The sequence below is a fragment of the Onychostoma macrolepis genome, chromosome 09 (genome assembly GCF_012432095.1).
Source record: "Onychostoma macrolepis isolate SWU-2019 chromosome 09, ASM1243209v1, whole genome shotgun sequence".
NCBI lineage: Eukaryota > Metazoa > Chordata > Actinopteri > Cypriniformes > Cyprinidae > Onychostoma > Onychostoma macrolepis.
This window is the reverse complement of record NC_081163.1, coordinates 8,769,176-8,785,368: the sequence shown is the minus strand read 5'-3', so window position 1 is coordinate 8,785,368 and position 16,193 is coordinate 8,769,176. Positions and strand designations below refer to the sequence as shown.

At 36.5% G+C, this 16,193-nt stretch overlaps 1 protein-coding gene across 1 annotated transcript in view; it reads left to right on the top strand.

Moving 5' to 3' along the window:
- The first annotated feature begins 3,001 nt into the window (after positions 1-3,001).
- The window catches only part of ctdsp1 (CTD (carboxy-terminal domain, RNA polymerase II, polypeptide A) small phosphatase 1), a 29,729-nt gene continuing 16,537 nt past the window's right edge, over positions 3,002-16,193 (top strand). Inside the window, exons 1-2 of the mRNA XM_058786779.1 lie at positions 3,002-3,417; positions 15,793-15,947. Coding sequence (XP_058642762.1) covers positions 3,342-3,417; positions 15,793-15,947 — 231 coding nt within the window. The 5' untranslated portion in view covers positions 3,002-3,341. The remainder of the gene's footprint in view (positions 3,418-15,792; positions 15,948-16,193) is intronic.

The window sequence follows — 16,193 nt, the reverse complement described above, 5'->3', positions numbered from 1 at the left end:
ACTTAACTTTTTTTAATGAAAAAAAACTTTAACTTTTTAAAAAAATATATTATTTACTTAATTTTAAGGCAACGGGTTTCCTTAAAAAAATTTAGGAAACCTGTTGCCTTAAAATTATTAAGTAAATAATAATTAAAAAAAAAAAAGTTAAAGTTTTTTTTCATTAAAAAAAAAAAGTTAAGTGAACTTGACAATTCACTTAACTTATTTTTTTAAATGATTATTTACTTAATCATTTTAAGGCAACAGGTTTCCTAAATTGTTTTAAGTTAAGTCAACTTATCACTTTTTACAGTGTGGCTTCTCCTCTGACTGATAGTTTTGACAGACTTTTTACAGATTTCCATAAAGTAAATGTAAGAATAACTTTTATATTGTTATAATATTTCAAGATTCATCATAGAACTAATCATTTAAATAGTGTCTATTCAGACATATTATTGGGAGATATAGACTGAAAACCAGAGGCGGACAAAGTACACAACTCCATTACTTGAGTGAAAGTACACTGCTGGTCAAATATTACTCCATTACAAGTGAAAGTTGTAAAGACAGATTTTTACTTAAGTAAAAGTACCGAAGTACTTGCTTTTAAAAGTACTTAAGTACCAAAAGTAAATTTCTTTTTAAAAAAAAATGTTTTTATGTTTTATTATTGTTGTTTGTAATACTTGCAGTACCTCTGAAGCAACTTAAAATACATTACACCTACTGAATACACTGACTAGCTTGTAGTATCTTTGGAAAAAAGAGCTTTTAGAATGTTAAAAACCTATGGGGAAAAAATAAAACAAACAAAAAATATGTAACACCCCACAAAAGCAGGATGGTAGTGATCTCACACAGCTCTGACAGTGTGTGCACACATCTATGTGTAGCCATTCATCCACATTTGAACAGAGTGGACAGTGAAATTGCTGTAAATACAGAGTGATAAGGAAGAAAAAAAAATCAAACCTGCTTTAAAACCCAGCAACACAACTGTAGCTGTATAACTTTACAGCAGCAACACTGCTTTAACAAAAAAGCAAAACAGCAAGACTTATTTGACATCAAAACAAAAAATCAGGAAATGCTGTCTAATGGCTCTCGCAGTACTTTGAAGTCACACACAGAACAGTCTGTGCAGTGCTGCTTCAAGTCCAACACCTGTTGTGTTTTATTAGGTGACGCACAACAGTTCTTCTGTGGCTTTACAGGTAATATTTTCACTTACACAATTTAGCAAAATCAGACAATATTGTGTCTAATATATACCACAATATTAACTTATTATTGAATTGTTGTAAATAAATATCACATTTGCAACTGGGCAGTGTTCAAAAAATGCTGGGAAATCACTTCATGTAGCCCTACAAGAATGATTACTGATAAACTGTCTGAAAAAAAACAAAAAAACACTGACTTTCAAAGCTGCTAACGACTTTCTACTTCGAGAACCTTGATAGAAATGTAGTGTGAGTATTTAAAAGTGAAAAGTACAATATTTGTCTTTCAAATGCAGTGAAGTTAAAGTCATAAATTTCCAGAAAAAATAATACTCAAGTAAAGTACAGATACTCAAAAAGTAAAATGTACCTAGTCCGCCTCTGCTGAAAACTGATATTTATGCAATTTATGTAAGTAGTCCTATATTATAAATATTTATTTATTTATAATTTATAGCCTATATATTTCAGGGATGTTTCAATTTAAATATCAGGGTCATCATAACCACACCACTCTCAACCACACTGAGTATTCAGATTGTTGATCATTAAACAGTTCATTTCTTAAACTTTTACATTTTGTCCAAGAGATGTGGTTACATCCTTAATCTGGTTCGTATAGAATGGCGCTAAAATGTTTTTAAAAAAAAAACAGTATGATATTTTGGAAAGAACTTGTGATGTGACAAGAAAAATATCTTCTAACTCATAATCTGCAGGGTCTTGCTCATGCTTTCAGTGAATGACTGTAGACTGTTAAGTGTAGTGTGTCATGAATACCAATGATGTAAACTTTGTAATCAACATGACAGAGTGCGCGAACTTTGAGGACTCTCCCTCAAGACGGTCTCAAGCCCCCCGCGCTCGCAGCTCACGCCAAAAAAGCTCGCAAGAAAGTCGTCTTACTTGTTAAAACATAGAAAATACACACGCATTCGTTTAAAAATCATTCACGCCTTACTTCTTACGATATATATTACCTGTCAGACGTTATAAAAACTTGTTTTTAACTCAAAATCGAGCATTCTCTAACGCGGAGGCCAAGAGATCTTTTAAACTTTGTTTGCGTATTGAAGTTTGTAGAATTTAAAGGGGCAACGCATATTAATCAGGTAGGAGTCCGAGCGAATAGAACACTTTGTACCAAAGTCATATTTAAGTGAAACAATAAGAATAAAGTAATAAAATCTAAATCCAATACTTATAGCGTAGAAAATATTTATTGGTGTACGTTTGAACGATTTTTTTTTTCAAATTAAAAAATACAAAAAAAAAAAAAAAAAAAAAAAAGTGTACCCACTAAAAATTATCAAATTAATTTACAGAGAATCTTGAAAATGTAGCATGTTCCTCTTGAATGTACGAGTATTTTTTTTAACATAAAGAGTGTTGCACTTAAACCTGGTGAACAATATCGTGTATTGTAGGCTACTATATTTTTGTATTTACATACTGTATAATGCTTGCATTGTAAAGCCATTAAAATAATAAGTATTGATGTACAGAGTAATTTACTTTATTACTTTATTAATTTATATTACATTCACATAATTCATTTCATAATAATGTGTGCAATACAATACAATATTTAGCTACGCTTTAGTTGCGCTAAGATGTTTTGTGAGGCCACCTTCCTATTGATTATTAGATATTGCATTTTAACAGGTATTATGCTCACAGACACTGGTAAACACACTCTGATTCGTAACATAATACGCATTCATAAACTTTGAACCTTCAAAGCGGCTAGTATAGTTCTGTCTTGCCTGAGTTGTCGTTGCCCCTTTAAGACGAAGGGCGCCTTGAAACCGTCGAGTTCCATGTTTGTATGTTGAAATTGAGAGCAGAGCCGAACTCCATGTTGTGAAAAGTTAGCATCTAGGAACTTAACTTTTTATAATGATTTTTATTTAATTTTCTTTTTGTCGTCTAACTTATAAAAGCATAGAAATCACATTCAGCCTGGTATAGTGTCGCATTATGAATGTTCTTAAGCGGTAAAAGACTTTTGGATTTTTGGGGGCATTTGCAGGGAGTTTTTTCTTTCTTTTTTCCAATTCAATCGTAGCCAACCGAAAGATTTTAATACGGAAACCCTTTTTAAGTTGCGATTTTACTGGCTTTACGGATCTCATGGACCACCCGTCCTCCTCGATCATCACGCAAGTGAGCAGGGATGAAGAAGCCAGTGCTCCTTTACGGGACAGAGGTGAGTTAAGAGAAAGTTTGGAGTCAGCGCATGTCAAACTGACCAATGTTTGGTGCGCGGCGGCCGCTTCATACAAAGTTTGATTCCGTCAAAATGCCGCATTGACTCGACTTTATGGAAAACTCCGTGTTCAATCACTCATTTCCGCACATCAAGACACTAACATGTGATTTCCACTTTCTGAGGGCTGGTGACAGTTGATGCGTCTTGGGGATGAGGACCAAGTCCATTCATTATAATAACACAGTGCAGACCCATCACATACACTTAGCTTAATTTGCATGCCATAAACTCGAGTTTAATTAGAATTTTTTTTCTTTCTATAAGTGAAGGCTTTGGTGTAGAGGGGGCGTGTCCACGATGACACTCTTCCCTGACGTTTGAGGGACGGCTGTTCTTGTTTACTTTGTAGTGTGTGCTGTATGTAGTACATCGTCTCTAACCTGTCATTTTATGCTTATGTGTGCACATAACTCATAATGAATGATTCCGAGTCCCTCCTCAGGTGACAGGTTATCATGAGACAAGATTGCATAGTATAGTCATTGTTTGGTAATGGCTGATTTCTAGTCTCCCTTGTCTTATCTCTGATTTACAGATTGTCTTTTTGCTATGGTGTCAGTGCATGAATGCACAAGAATTGCTCTTTTTATTGTGCTAAACTGGTATAGTTTTGTAGCCCGCGTTAATGTGGTAAAGATTCATGGAATGATCAAGGAAACAGGTGTAAAATGTAATTGTTTTATTAGTTAAAATCCAGACACACCTGTTTATGCTTTATTGATGGTGTTTTTTTACATTTTGCAATGATCATAAAGTCATCAAAATTATGAAATGACAATATGGGAAGTGGTGGAATTATGTAATTCTGACTTCAAGCATTTGAACTTTAGATGACAAGATTTTAAGATCACTGCCCAAACTTTTGACTGGTAACGTTATTGAAAGGCCATGGTTTGCAGGTCAAAGGTTAGATGAAAAGTGACTCTGTAATCAATTATTTGACACTTCAGGAAAATATTATGGCTACGACAACTTTTTAGGGACACAAAGCTCTCTTGTAGCTATTTTGTGATTGTTGATTTAATCTCTTTTTATTTTTATTTTTATTTTGAAGATTTCAGATGTTCCAGAAAATGTTTTGACTAAACTGTACTGTACCCTGCAGTGTTGCTTATCTGCTGTCTGTGATTGTAGTTTCTGTGACGTAAACAAAATATATTTTCATGTTTTCAACTCCTGGAAACATGACTTCCGCATTACACATCATATCTAGCTATTGTTTTGCTCCGTGATGATATTTATATATAACCACACAAGCATGAAATATATTTATAAAATATTTATCTTAATATTTAAAAAAAAAAAAAAAATGAATGGCTTAGATTAGCACTTCATTTAATTAAACTAGAATTTGGTATAATCTGTAATTATTAATCGATTTATTTAAAATATTAATTTTGATTGCTTGTTAATTCCTTATGCTATGAAATTGTTTATAAATAGTTAGTAGGGTAGTTATGGGTATGGGTATTATGCTAAAATGCATGTTTAATACAGCTTTAATTTTATTCATACAATTAGTTCTGTTTAATTGTATTTATTTATTTTTTTCAGAGGAAAAAATAATGACTACTACATTTTTACCATAATTCACAGAAGACACCCACTAAAATGTCATTCAGTCACACTGTAATAATACTTAATATACAAAAAAAATCTTGTCAGGCATATTTACAACAAGAATCATTAGATGACATGATAAGAATCACAATGCAGCGCCCAAATACTAATTAATTGCCATTTTAAATCTTTAACAGTCTTTGCCACTATCTTTCAAAAATGTTTTACCCATTTACCGTCAATAAATTTTTAATAATTTAAAATAATAAAATTTAGCATCACATTTTCCTTTATATATTTTAATAGGTAATGGTCAGAATAAGTATTTATTTATTTTTTTACATAAATTATGTTATGCTAAATGATGATGGAACAGTATTTAATTTTATTTTCACAAAAGTTATTTAAAACATTAACATAGATACTTTGCAACACTAATGACGTAGTGCTGCTTTAGTTTTACTTATATTTTACACCAACATTGTTACTTTAAGCTTTACGCTTTGTAGAGTTTAGCAGTTCCTTATGTTTTAAAAATATAAAGTTGATATGTTTTGGCAACGTTATAAATGCATTTGAATGAACACAAGCGTGCTTTCTAAATGATGATGACTACAGTGAGAGCCAGGGAGGATCTTCTACGGCTAAAGCTATAGCAGTCAGCCTCACTGCTTGTTTTTCCAACCGCTGTGTTTTTCACCAGTGCTCCTTTTTCCCCTCTTGCGCACACAGAGATGGAGATGGTTTACAGGCCTGTGTTTTTGTTAGAGATTTGATGAAAACCACTCCCTGTAGCAGGTTCAGTACAGTGCACAGACCCTTTCCGTCTGTCTTAGCATTTCATTTTTATATATTAGTTCTTTGTGCTCAAATCCAAAAATCTCCTGTTGAAGAAGGTGATGCACTGGAATATTTAGGAAGGTGTATTCTAGTTAATAGATGGGGCAAGTCTCTGTGATATGCCTAGAGAATGTTGCAGAACTAGGTAGTTATATCTCCGATTGTCCCGTGAATGTAAAGCGAAACAGATTGTTTTGTAAGGCGAAGTATGACGTGGTTGAAAAGGAATCAAGAACATGTACTGCCTTTACAGCCATGTGTGATTATTAAGTTTCAGAGTCACGCTTTAAACTCTAAACATTTCTCACAAAACCGAGCAGTGTTCTGAGCAGTATTGGACTAAAAGCAACAAACTGTCTGGAAGTTTTTCATTAGAGTTGGCAAGTTTAACCTTATGCAAATGAGCAGCAATGTGTGGAGAGTCTCAATGACTGTGAAGACGCTGATTGGTATCTCATGAGATATATTTGAATGTAGTCAAGGAAGGTCAAGAAGTCATTTTGACTGAGTATATGCACAAGGATGGATATGGAAAAATACTGTGGCATAAAAAACCATGTCAGAAAATTGTGGAGTTAGAGGGTGTGCCCGAAGCGTGAATCACGTGAATCCATATTCAATAAGACACAGGAAACGCATAATGATTGCTAAAGGTTGCCTGTTACATTACAGTACATAAAATTTTACTTACCACATAAACAGAGTAAGGAGAGATGACTGAGGACGATCAGGGCTGACGCGTGCATATAGGCGAACTAGGCAGCCACCTAGGGCGGCAAAAGACATAGATTTTATTTTATCTTTTGGGCATTCGTTTGGAATTATTGCACTCATATCAGGTTATCACCCTGGTTATTCTAAGGGTGCTTTCACACCTGCCTCATTTAGTTCAGTTGAATCGTACTAGAGTTCGTTTTCCCTCTTGGTGCGTTCGTTTGGGCAGGTGAGAATGCAGCGGGTGCGCACCAAAAGCGGACCAAACAAGCGTACCGAGACCCAGCTGAAGAGGTGGTCTCGGTCCGCTTCCAAACGAACTCTGGTACGGTTCGTTTAAGGTGTGAATATGAACCGGCCTTGATCCGATCCAAATGCAGAAAGCACGCTCAGAAAACACACAGCTCGCGCATATAGTGCTGTTGTTTGCATTTCAATCGCTTAAATCACTCATTTTCAAACCGCAATGCTTAACAACGCATGCAAATTATGAGTTTTCGTGACAATAGCGCCCACAGCAACGTGACATGAGCGCACTAAATAGGCTAAAGCTTGCCGCAAACCCCGGCAAAAGTTACAATGAATGTGTCTGTGGAAAGTAGTAAGGAGATATTTGAATTATTTATTAATAAACTACAGTTTTCTGAGTTAGTGTCAAAAAGATGAAGTTAAAAATCCTGACTCGCCATCTCCTCTTTGGACGCGCCTTAAGAAAGAAATGCATCTTTACGGATTATAATGAAAGAAATATAGATGTAGAATGTCTAAGATATATATATTAGTTTTAATGTAGAAATTCAAAGCTTTCTAAAGATATATTCATCATGTCTGTAAGGAAAACATTCACTGAGTTACAGTTCATTTTTGACGGGAAGCGCATCCTATAGTTTTCTTTATTTTAGAAAAGCATGTTTTCTTGATATTGTGAGTGCACACAAATAAAAATATACCCTTTACAGTTCCGAACGATGTATTATTATTACCTTTATGAGCAACAATTACGGCGTAGGCCTATTTGTATGATGTTCTGAAGCGCGCTTCAGCTTCCACTCTCCGCACAAACGATTGAATATGCGCCTAGCGCACATTTATCTAGGTTAAATGTTTAAACTAACATTTTGATATGCTTTGAGTATTTCATATCTATAGATTTCATTTTTGGTAAGTCGTAATTACAACATTGTATGACATTGTCACATATATGATGCTCATAAGTTTCTTCATATTGCGTTATCATCTCATGAGAGCAAATCAGTAAAAATAAAAATTGCACTACGAAAGTTCTCCATGATTAGCCCGTTTTTGCACTTCCTGTTTTTCCCTGCTTGAGAATTTCTGTCCAATGAAAGGATGGCCTTAGCACACGTGGGGTTTTGTTTACAATTTCTAGTTCACTTGCAAAAAGGGCAGTGTGAAAGCGAACTGCACCAAAAAACCCCCAAAAAACTTCTATTTGGTCCGGACCAAAGCAAGTGAACTATCGGACTCCTGGTGTGAATACACCCTAACACTGTGTCTACACCGGACGTGACAATTGTTGTGTTGCGCTGCGCCGCAACATCTAATTTCTCTCTACAATGAATGCAACAAAGCGACCGTTGCAAATCATTTGAACTTTGTATCAGTACGTCATAGAACGAGGCAGCAGTGTCAGGGATTTGTCGTGTCGCTGTGCTGCATCAGGGTGTAGACAGCATCACTTATTATAATAAGTTCTATAGTATTTTGTCAAAACGAAAAACTATCCGGACATGAATGACTTGCTGCTAATTACTTTTAAAGCCCGACACGTGCTTCTGAAAGGTATGCTGTGTAGCAGTAGCGTACCTGTAGGCCTGTAGGCCTGTGTGTGTGTGTGTGTGTGTGTGTGTGTGTGTGAGAGAAAGCTGGGGAGACACAGGTGGACCAAGACAAATGATGTTTTATTAACAAAGTTCAGGAGGAGCACATTCAGATAATTAACCTAATTAACACGAGAGGAGCACAATCAGCAATCAACCCAGTTAACAAGATAAGAGGTGTGTTTATATACACAGCAGACTTACCTCTGTTCCTTGACAGTTTTCCGGCATCCCTCCGCCACCCCTTCTCCGCACTTACAACTATTCCTGTCCTAATCTATAGGGGGTACTCTGGGATCGGGCCAAATTTCTGAGCTCGGAGCCCTCCCCTCGGACAGCACGCCAAATACGCATAAACTTTATTCTATTTATTATATGTAAGTGTGAACTCGTGAAGTGTAGGTTAGTGTCATCTATTAAATACGTAGCCTACATCCAAAACCCGTTTTTTTTAATCATATTTATAACGCTACGAATAGCTGTGCACACCAACGACAGGATTTCGGCTGTAGCCTTCGAACGCAGCTTGGACAGATTTCTGTGTCTCTTATTGAAAATGAACTACAGAGACCTTTTCAGTTTTCCGCGACCTGAACAGTGTTTATGTCAAGCGGCTCACCGGGAATTCTCCAAAATTTGCAGCTAGTGCAGCTAGTAGCGGTTGAATTTTTATTTAATTTTTTTAACGTTGCAGTAAGTTATGAAAAAATATAATAAACAGAAAAATCAGAAAATCACAATGTCGGCTCAACATCGCGATGTCTATCAGCCATCAGCGATGGACAATGGCATCGTCTATCGGCCCAACCCTAATTTGTGTATTGATTGATTATCATTTTTTAAAACATTGCACTGCTGCAATTTATGTGCAAAAATGTAATGTTTTAATAATTTAATGCTAATAATTGTAAATAATATCTGTTACTAATAATTGTCTGCATGTTGATTTCACTGAGTTTGATTTGTGTATTAAGCATTTTTTTTTTTTAGTTCTTCACTGCTGCTGTTAATATACAAAAACTAAAAAAAAATTTTAAACCGACTGTTACTATCATTTGTGATCAGATTCATGGTTGATGTGTGAGTTTTGCCTGGGTTTTGGTTAGGCTTGCATGGGTCCCTTTTTTGGCCTGTCTGTTAAAAGTGCTGTCTCATGAATCATGTGAAGACTGAGTAGCTTGATGTATATACGAGTCAAAAGATGCTTCTGTGGTCTTCGAGGCGAGGACTGTTTGTGAGATGTTTTTATACTTTCGTTTTTGTAAACCTGATTAGAACTGTATGTTTGTTCTGAAAGGGCAATACTATAAGTTAGACCACATCAAAGTAACTCAATTAGTACTCTGGCATGTACTGTAAACGTGATGGCGCCTACCATTACATGTTTGAGTCTAGTAGTATGGTTCAGTTCTTCATGTGTGGCTTGTTTCAACATGCCTGGATGCTTACAAGGAATCCCTGGATTTTCTTGTCTTGAGTATCTTTACTCTCAATTTAGCAGGCAGTATTACTGCTTTCATGTCATGTCGTAATGGTTGCGTTGCGTAATGGTTTTAGTTTGTTGATCAGTTTTAAATAAACAAGATCAGCAAATGTATAGGGTAGCTGGCACACCAGATCAAGGTCAGTAGATCATTCATCCTTACTGTTGAGCCCTGGTTTGTATGTATTTTGTGTTGTTAATAGAGAACAGACAGATAAAGCTTGTTAGAAAAACTGCAGAAAAATTAATTGGATTTTGCGGAAAAACTACATTTCCCTATCACTCTGTGGCAGCACTAGAATGCTAAAATGCATACTTTTATGCATTAGGAAGATGAGTTTATCCAAAGCTCTTTACATTGCATCAAGGTCTACATTTAATCAGTTCATGCATTCTCTGGGAATCAAACCCATGACCTTGGTGTTGCTAGCACTACTGTTCAATGCACTTTTTAAATTAATTTTATTTATTTGTCCATCGTTCTAAAATAATTTAATAATAATAAAAGTAGAAGGCAAGTTGCATAAAACCGTCAAACTTCACATGGAAGAAGTGCAAGTTATGCACTTTATATCCCTTAAATTCAGTGCATGACTTGAAGTCTTTTCCTGGATACTGGAGTTAGACTAAACTCCGACTCTGACGTGTCGCGTCTGGCCGTACAAACTCCCGGACTGCTTGCATAATTCAGTAATCGTCGTCTTAACGGCTTGGTCTTTCAGCTAAGGAACATTTTAGTACCTGGATTAATTTAGGTGCGCTGATTAATGCACCAACATAGAAGATATGTCACTGGATGATGTTGTTTACTGAGGCTTAGCTTTTGGCGTGACCCTGTGAAAAGCGTGCCAAGACATTGTCCAGGACCATCGGATACATTTTCGGCAGAGCACCTGTTCACCACTTTGTTATAGTACTGTATTTTTAGAAAGGCCAAGCTTCAAAGCCATGCCCTAGTCGTTTCTCCATGTTTGGGATTGACAGCGGCTAAGGCTCCATTGACAAGTCTGCTTGCATATGCCAAATATTTCTAATATTTCAAAACCCTTTTTGTTATTTCCTGTCTTAGAAGGTGTTACGGCCTCAGCAAAGTGGGTCAGTGGATGTGGGCAGTAATCGGAATCCCTCCCTGTCTGCACGGCATTGTGGATTATCTCGACATGGTGTTCCCAAGCCTTCGCCTTTCTTTACCTGTTTTGTTTGTACGTGAAACATGATCTGCCTGATGGAAGTCAGAGGCGGGACACAATGAAGGCTCAGTGTGGGCCTTCCATTGCCTTGCAGTGGCTCTTACCTCACTTCCTCACACTTCCTGTTCCTATTTTGGTTTGGCCGGGCACAGTGAAGCAGAGTTATGGGCCAGAGATATGGCTGCATTCCAGTGAGGGTGCCCGAGAGGGAGACAGGGAGGGAGAGTGAGTTCATTGGGGCCCCTGGAGGGATTCTCATGCTCTCTGAGTTTAATCCAAGCGGCAAGACTGTCATTTTACGATCTGCTCTGTTTGTCTTGTGTTTCCTTTCTGGTACTGGCCACTTTGTCATTAGGCAGTGGTTGGGTATGACCCCTTTTAGCGGCTTCTGCATTTGTTGAAAACTAAGATTTAACTAGTTAATTTAATTCAGAACTTCAGTCACTGTAATATTACTACCAAATAGACAACAGTGAAATTAAATATTAAAATGTAAAAGAAAAATGTGTTTTTTTTTTTTTTTTGTGTGTGATTGCAACAGATACATTTATGGATGCATGCTATATGTAAACACACATTACATAATAATATATACAGTATCAGCAAGGATGCATTAAATTGCATTCAATTGATCAAACATGGCCGTAAAGAATTTTATATTTATTACGAAAGATTTATATTTCAAGTAAATGGTATTCTTTTAAACTTTCTATTCGTCAACAAATTCTGAAAAAAGTATCATGGTTTCCATAAAACAACAGCTTAACCTTTTTCAATACTTAAAAAAAAAAAAAAAGAAAAATTAATCATGTTTTATGGTACTATTGCAGTACCGTGATCTTTTTTTTTTTTTTTTTTGCAGTTCCATATAGGGGTGGGTGATATGAGCTAAAATTCATATCATGATATTTTCCACTGTCCAGACGATATCGATATTATATAAAAATAAAATTGGAATCACATTTAAGTAGACCTTAGTTAAATTACAGGCAAAATATGTAATTTAACTATAAAAAAAACATGATTTCAAGATCTAAGGCAAAAATAGAATGGTCTGACTATAGATGTGTGAAATTATGCTACATAAAACACCTGCGCAAAAGAAAAACAGCAAATGGACTGAAAGAACATGCAAATTCACTGAGAGCAGATGGCACTTATGGCCTCAATTTAGCGTTCCTTTGGTTACCGCTGTAAATAAAGCTGCTCTGCGATGCGCTTATGAACACGGTCACGGAGGTAAGAGAAAAAGAATATGCCATCTAAAGAGAGTTCCCTTCAGTTACTCATTCATATTAATCCCCTGCCCCTAACTCATTATTTATATTTTTCTTCCTATATTTCGAGTATTGTGAACCGTGATCTTGCTCTGCCTGCTACAGTATTTACTCTCTTTGTGTCCATGTTCTGCATCTCTGTCCCATGTTAACGGCCGTTTACAGACTTAGTAATATTACCACACAAATTACATTTTGGGAAATTATTGTAATCCAGTTTGTGTGCCGTTCTGAAAAGCCGATCGTGTGTTTGGAGCAAAATCTATCCGGTTCTGATTTATGTCTGATCGAGCGGGGCATATCTCTCTCTCTGATGACGCAATAACGACTGCGGGGAAAAAAACAGTCTTTGTCTGTCCATCCAATGAAATCCATGAATTTCATGAAAACTGTATCCACGGTATAGCAAAATCCATATCATGGCACAACATAATACCAGTAGTCACGTTAATACCGGTATAGCGCCCACCCCTAGTTCCATATTTGAGTGCCCAGAAAAGCGCTATATAAATGTAACAAACTATTATTGTTATATAAAGAACACGATCCTTGAATACAGTTACAATACCACAATATGTACTTCTGTTTACAAATATTTACCATAGTATGTGCCAAATTGTAATCCACGAATTATGGATTTTGCTATTTGAGTAACATCCATTCTAATGATCTTTTTTTGTACGAACAAGTCTGTTTTGTTTTCTCTCAGAATATTGTTGTTTATGTTGCTGTAGTAATCTTAGACTTTTGTTTTCAAATGTGCACTTTAGTATACTTATTGGTTGCAATGATAATATCACTAGTTGATTATTTGCTATTCATTTGTGCCATTTAAATTTTTAATTTTAAAGGTCCTGTCAGCCTACTATCTTTGGTGGCCCCAATTCCACACTGTCATAAGTTAGTCTAGATCTCTTCATTGGACGTGCAAAGTATGTGCAATGTCACACAAATCGGCTGCCCTTGTCCACCAAGGGGTAGCATGAAACAAGTTACGAGTTTGTAACGTGGGATCGCATATCACCATCGTAAAGTCAGTCGCTGAGTGGCCTCTGTCCGTCGGGATTGGAATAGCATTGGGACCCTCGTTAAAAGAGACCCAGATAAGCCACCCTTAAGTATGTGGACAGAAACTGAACTGGGTGGGGTGAAAAAGTTGTAGCCTAATTATCAGCTCTGGAGAGTTGAACTGTATTTAGACCTCAGGCTCATTACAGAAAGCCAAGGAGTCAAGTTTTCCTTATAATTGTCTCTGCTAGCTAGTCTCTGTTTGATCTTTTTCTGTTTACAAGTTCAGGTTTGTTGCTCCAAGCTAATGGGTTACAGCTTTTCTCTCTTTCATCATAGCGTCCATCAAGGTATCATATGTACAGCAAGAGATAAACATATGGTTGAGCCATTCCCTCCTGTCCCCGCACGGGGAACACAAGAAAGTTTTGTTTTGCGATTCCGTTTATGGCGTGGTCTATATTTGTGTAGAATGCCATCACTAACCACTGTCAACAGCTGCCCGCGGGTGCTATTTAAAGCCCTCTGATGTGTAATATCAGTGGAGTCAGTGTGAAGCGATGGATGCGGTTTCTTCAGTTCCCTTCACCTGCCCTTTTCCTTACATTTGTAAACCTGCCACTCTCGTGTCCTGTGCTGGGATGCAGGTGTGATCGCTTAGCGATGTTTCACTATTACGACCTGTCAGATTCTCTGGATATTTACAGAGGGTCACATGCACGGTTAGCGTGTGTGTGGTATCGTTGACAAGTCAATGTACATTTTATGTTTGAAGGTCAAGAGACCGGTTTTATATCCCGATGATGGGCTGGCAGCTCACGGCATATAGGTTAAGTTTGGTTTTAAGGGCAACTTTTATGTTGTAGGACATGTCAGAATGAAGATAAATCTAATAGGCTAATCAAAATTTAAAACAAAAACTCAGCCTTCAGTTTCTGATCAATAAGACGCTCAGAGAAAAAAGTACTATGTTCTAACTAACTTGTTTATTACGGCTCGGTTTGATACATGAGCTTTTAGTTTGAATTTTGAATGGCATGCTAATCTTCCCTGTTGACAGCTGCCTCGACCGTCTTGGTTCCAGCCTAATTTGTCAAAGATTTTGTCTCGCAAAGTCCAGCTTTCGTCGCTGTTGTTCACTCCTCTAAGTTGCCTAGGGTTGTGCTGTTGCCCCGAGCTCAACATAATCACGTGGATTTTCTGTAATGTGTCACTATTCACGGATACTATGTCTCTGTCTGCTGTATTTGGTGACAAATATCTTGCTTATTAGCAAACAGTAGGCATGGGTAGTTTGAATAATTATATATATATGAGTCATCTAACACTGATTTTAAAACTATTTGATGCCAAGAACCCCCAAATATGATGATGATGATACCCTTTGCAAATAAATTCCCTTAAAATATAGAGGTGGTAATATATTTTCATTTATGAAGGCCCATTTATGCTGTTTAAGGAAAAGGGTGGTATTATTAAAGATCTGCAAAATGAAATAATTTGCTTTTATATTCTTACTGTATTAAAACCAAATTAAAATCTTACAATATTTTCTAAATCGAAATACTGACTTATTATTAAAAGTGTCTTTTCTTCTTCTACTACAGAGCAGTTTTATAGTTCACTTTAGAGTTAATAGTATTCTGTATTTTATTTTATTTTTTAGTAAAAACCTTTTTTCTTAAATTCACTTTTTTGGAGCAGAGTCATATTGCAACCATCTGTGAAAGCAAATTGAAAATTAAAATTAAGTAAAATGCGAGATTACTTGAGGAATTCTTAGCAGAGATGCAAAGGATAATCAATTTGTGCTATTCAAGTAGTTTTTTTTTAGTGGTTGACTTGTTAGTTTGAGGGCATGTCAGGCAGATATTTTGCATACTTGTTCTGCACTGTATTTGACTCACGACATAGAACAACAATGCTTTTATGTTGAAGCTCAGATTATGGAGTAAGTTTTGGGAAACTCATGGGTGTGACACACATGTTTCCAATTAATAAAACCTCCACTGCACCCTTTCAGAAATCCATAGACGTGGTTTCGCTCCATACAGTTAAAACATCAGTTACGCTAAGGCTTTCCTATGAAAGATTTTTCTGATGGTGTAAGAAGCCTGCTTGTCTTAATATCTCAAAATGTGACTTAGACATGCTTTGGATTTGGCCTTAATTTAGGGTGCAGTCTATAATTACTGAAATTATTTTGATATTTGCACTCATCTGTGTATATGTAATTGAAGACCAGCCATTACCGGTCATTTATATGTACATACGAGTACAGTCATCTCATAACGAGCATAAGCTGTCGGAACTAGTCGAGTGTATCATGTATGCAAAGATATATGACAGTGAACAGCAGGGTAGCTGTTGGTGTGATATGATTGCTTCTTGTTTCCCAGGTACCCCTCCACATGCTGCATCCTCATCGAAGAAACCCCGCAGTCGTGGTATTTTCCACAGTCTCTTCTGCTGCCTTTGTCATGACGAAACGGATCATGTGCCCGTCAATAACAACGCCCCGCTGCTGGTGGAAGAGAACGGAACCATCTCAAAAGTAAGAGTTATTTCAGTTTTGGTAACTTCTTATTTTGACGTCCCGCCCTGAACTCTCTAAAGTTTTCTGAATACAGGCCAGTTCGTGGTTAACACGGCCAAGAGCCACATGATCCTCTGTGATAGTGAGGAAACCAAAACCTCAAGTTAGCTTTTGCGCAATTCTTTTCCTGTTTACGAGTTGTGACAGTTGAATATACCATGATGAGAATCAATCTAGTTTGTGCTCCTGTAGAGACCCTAAATT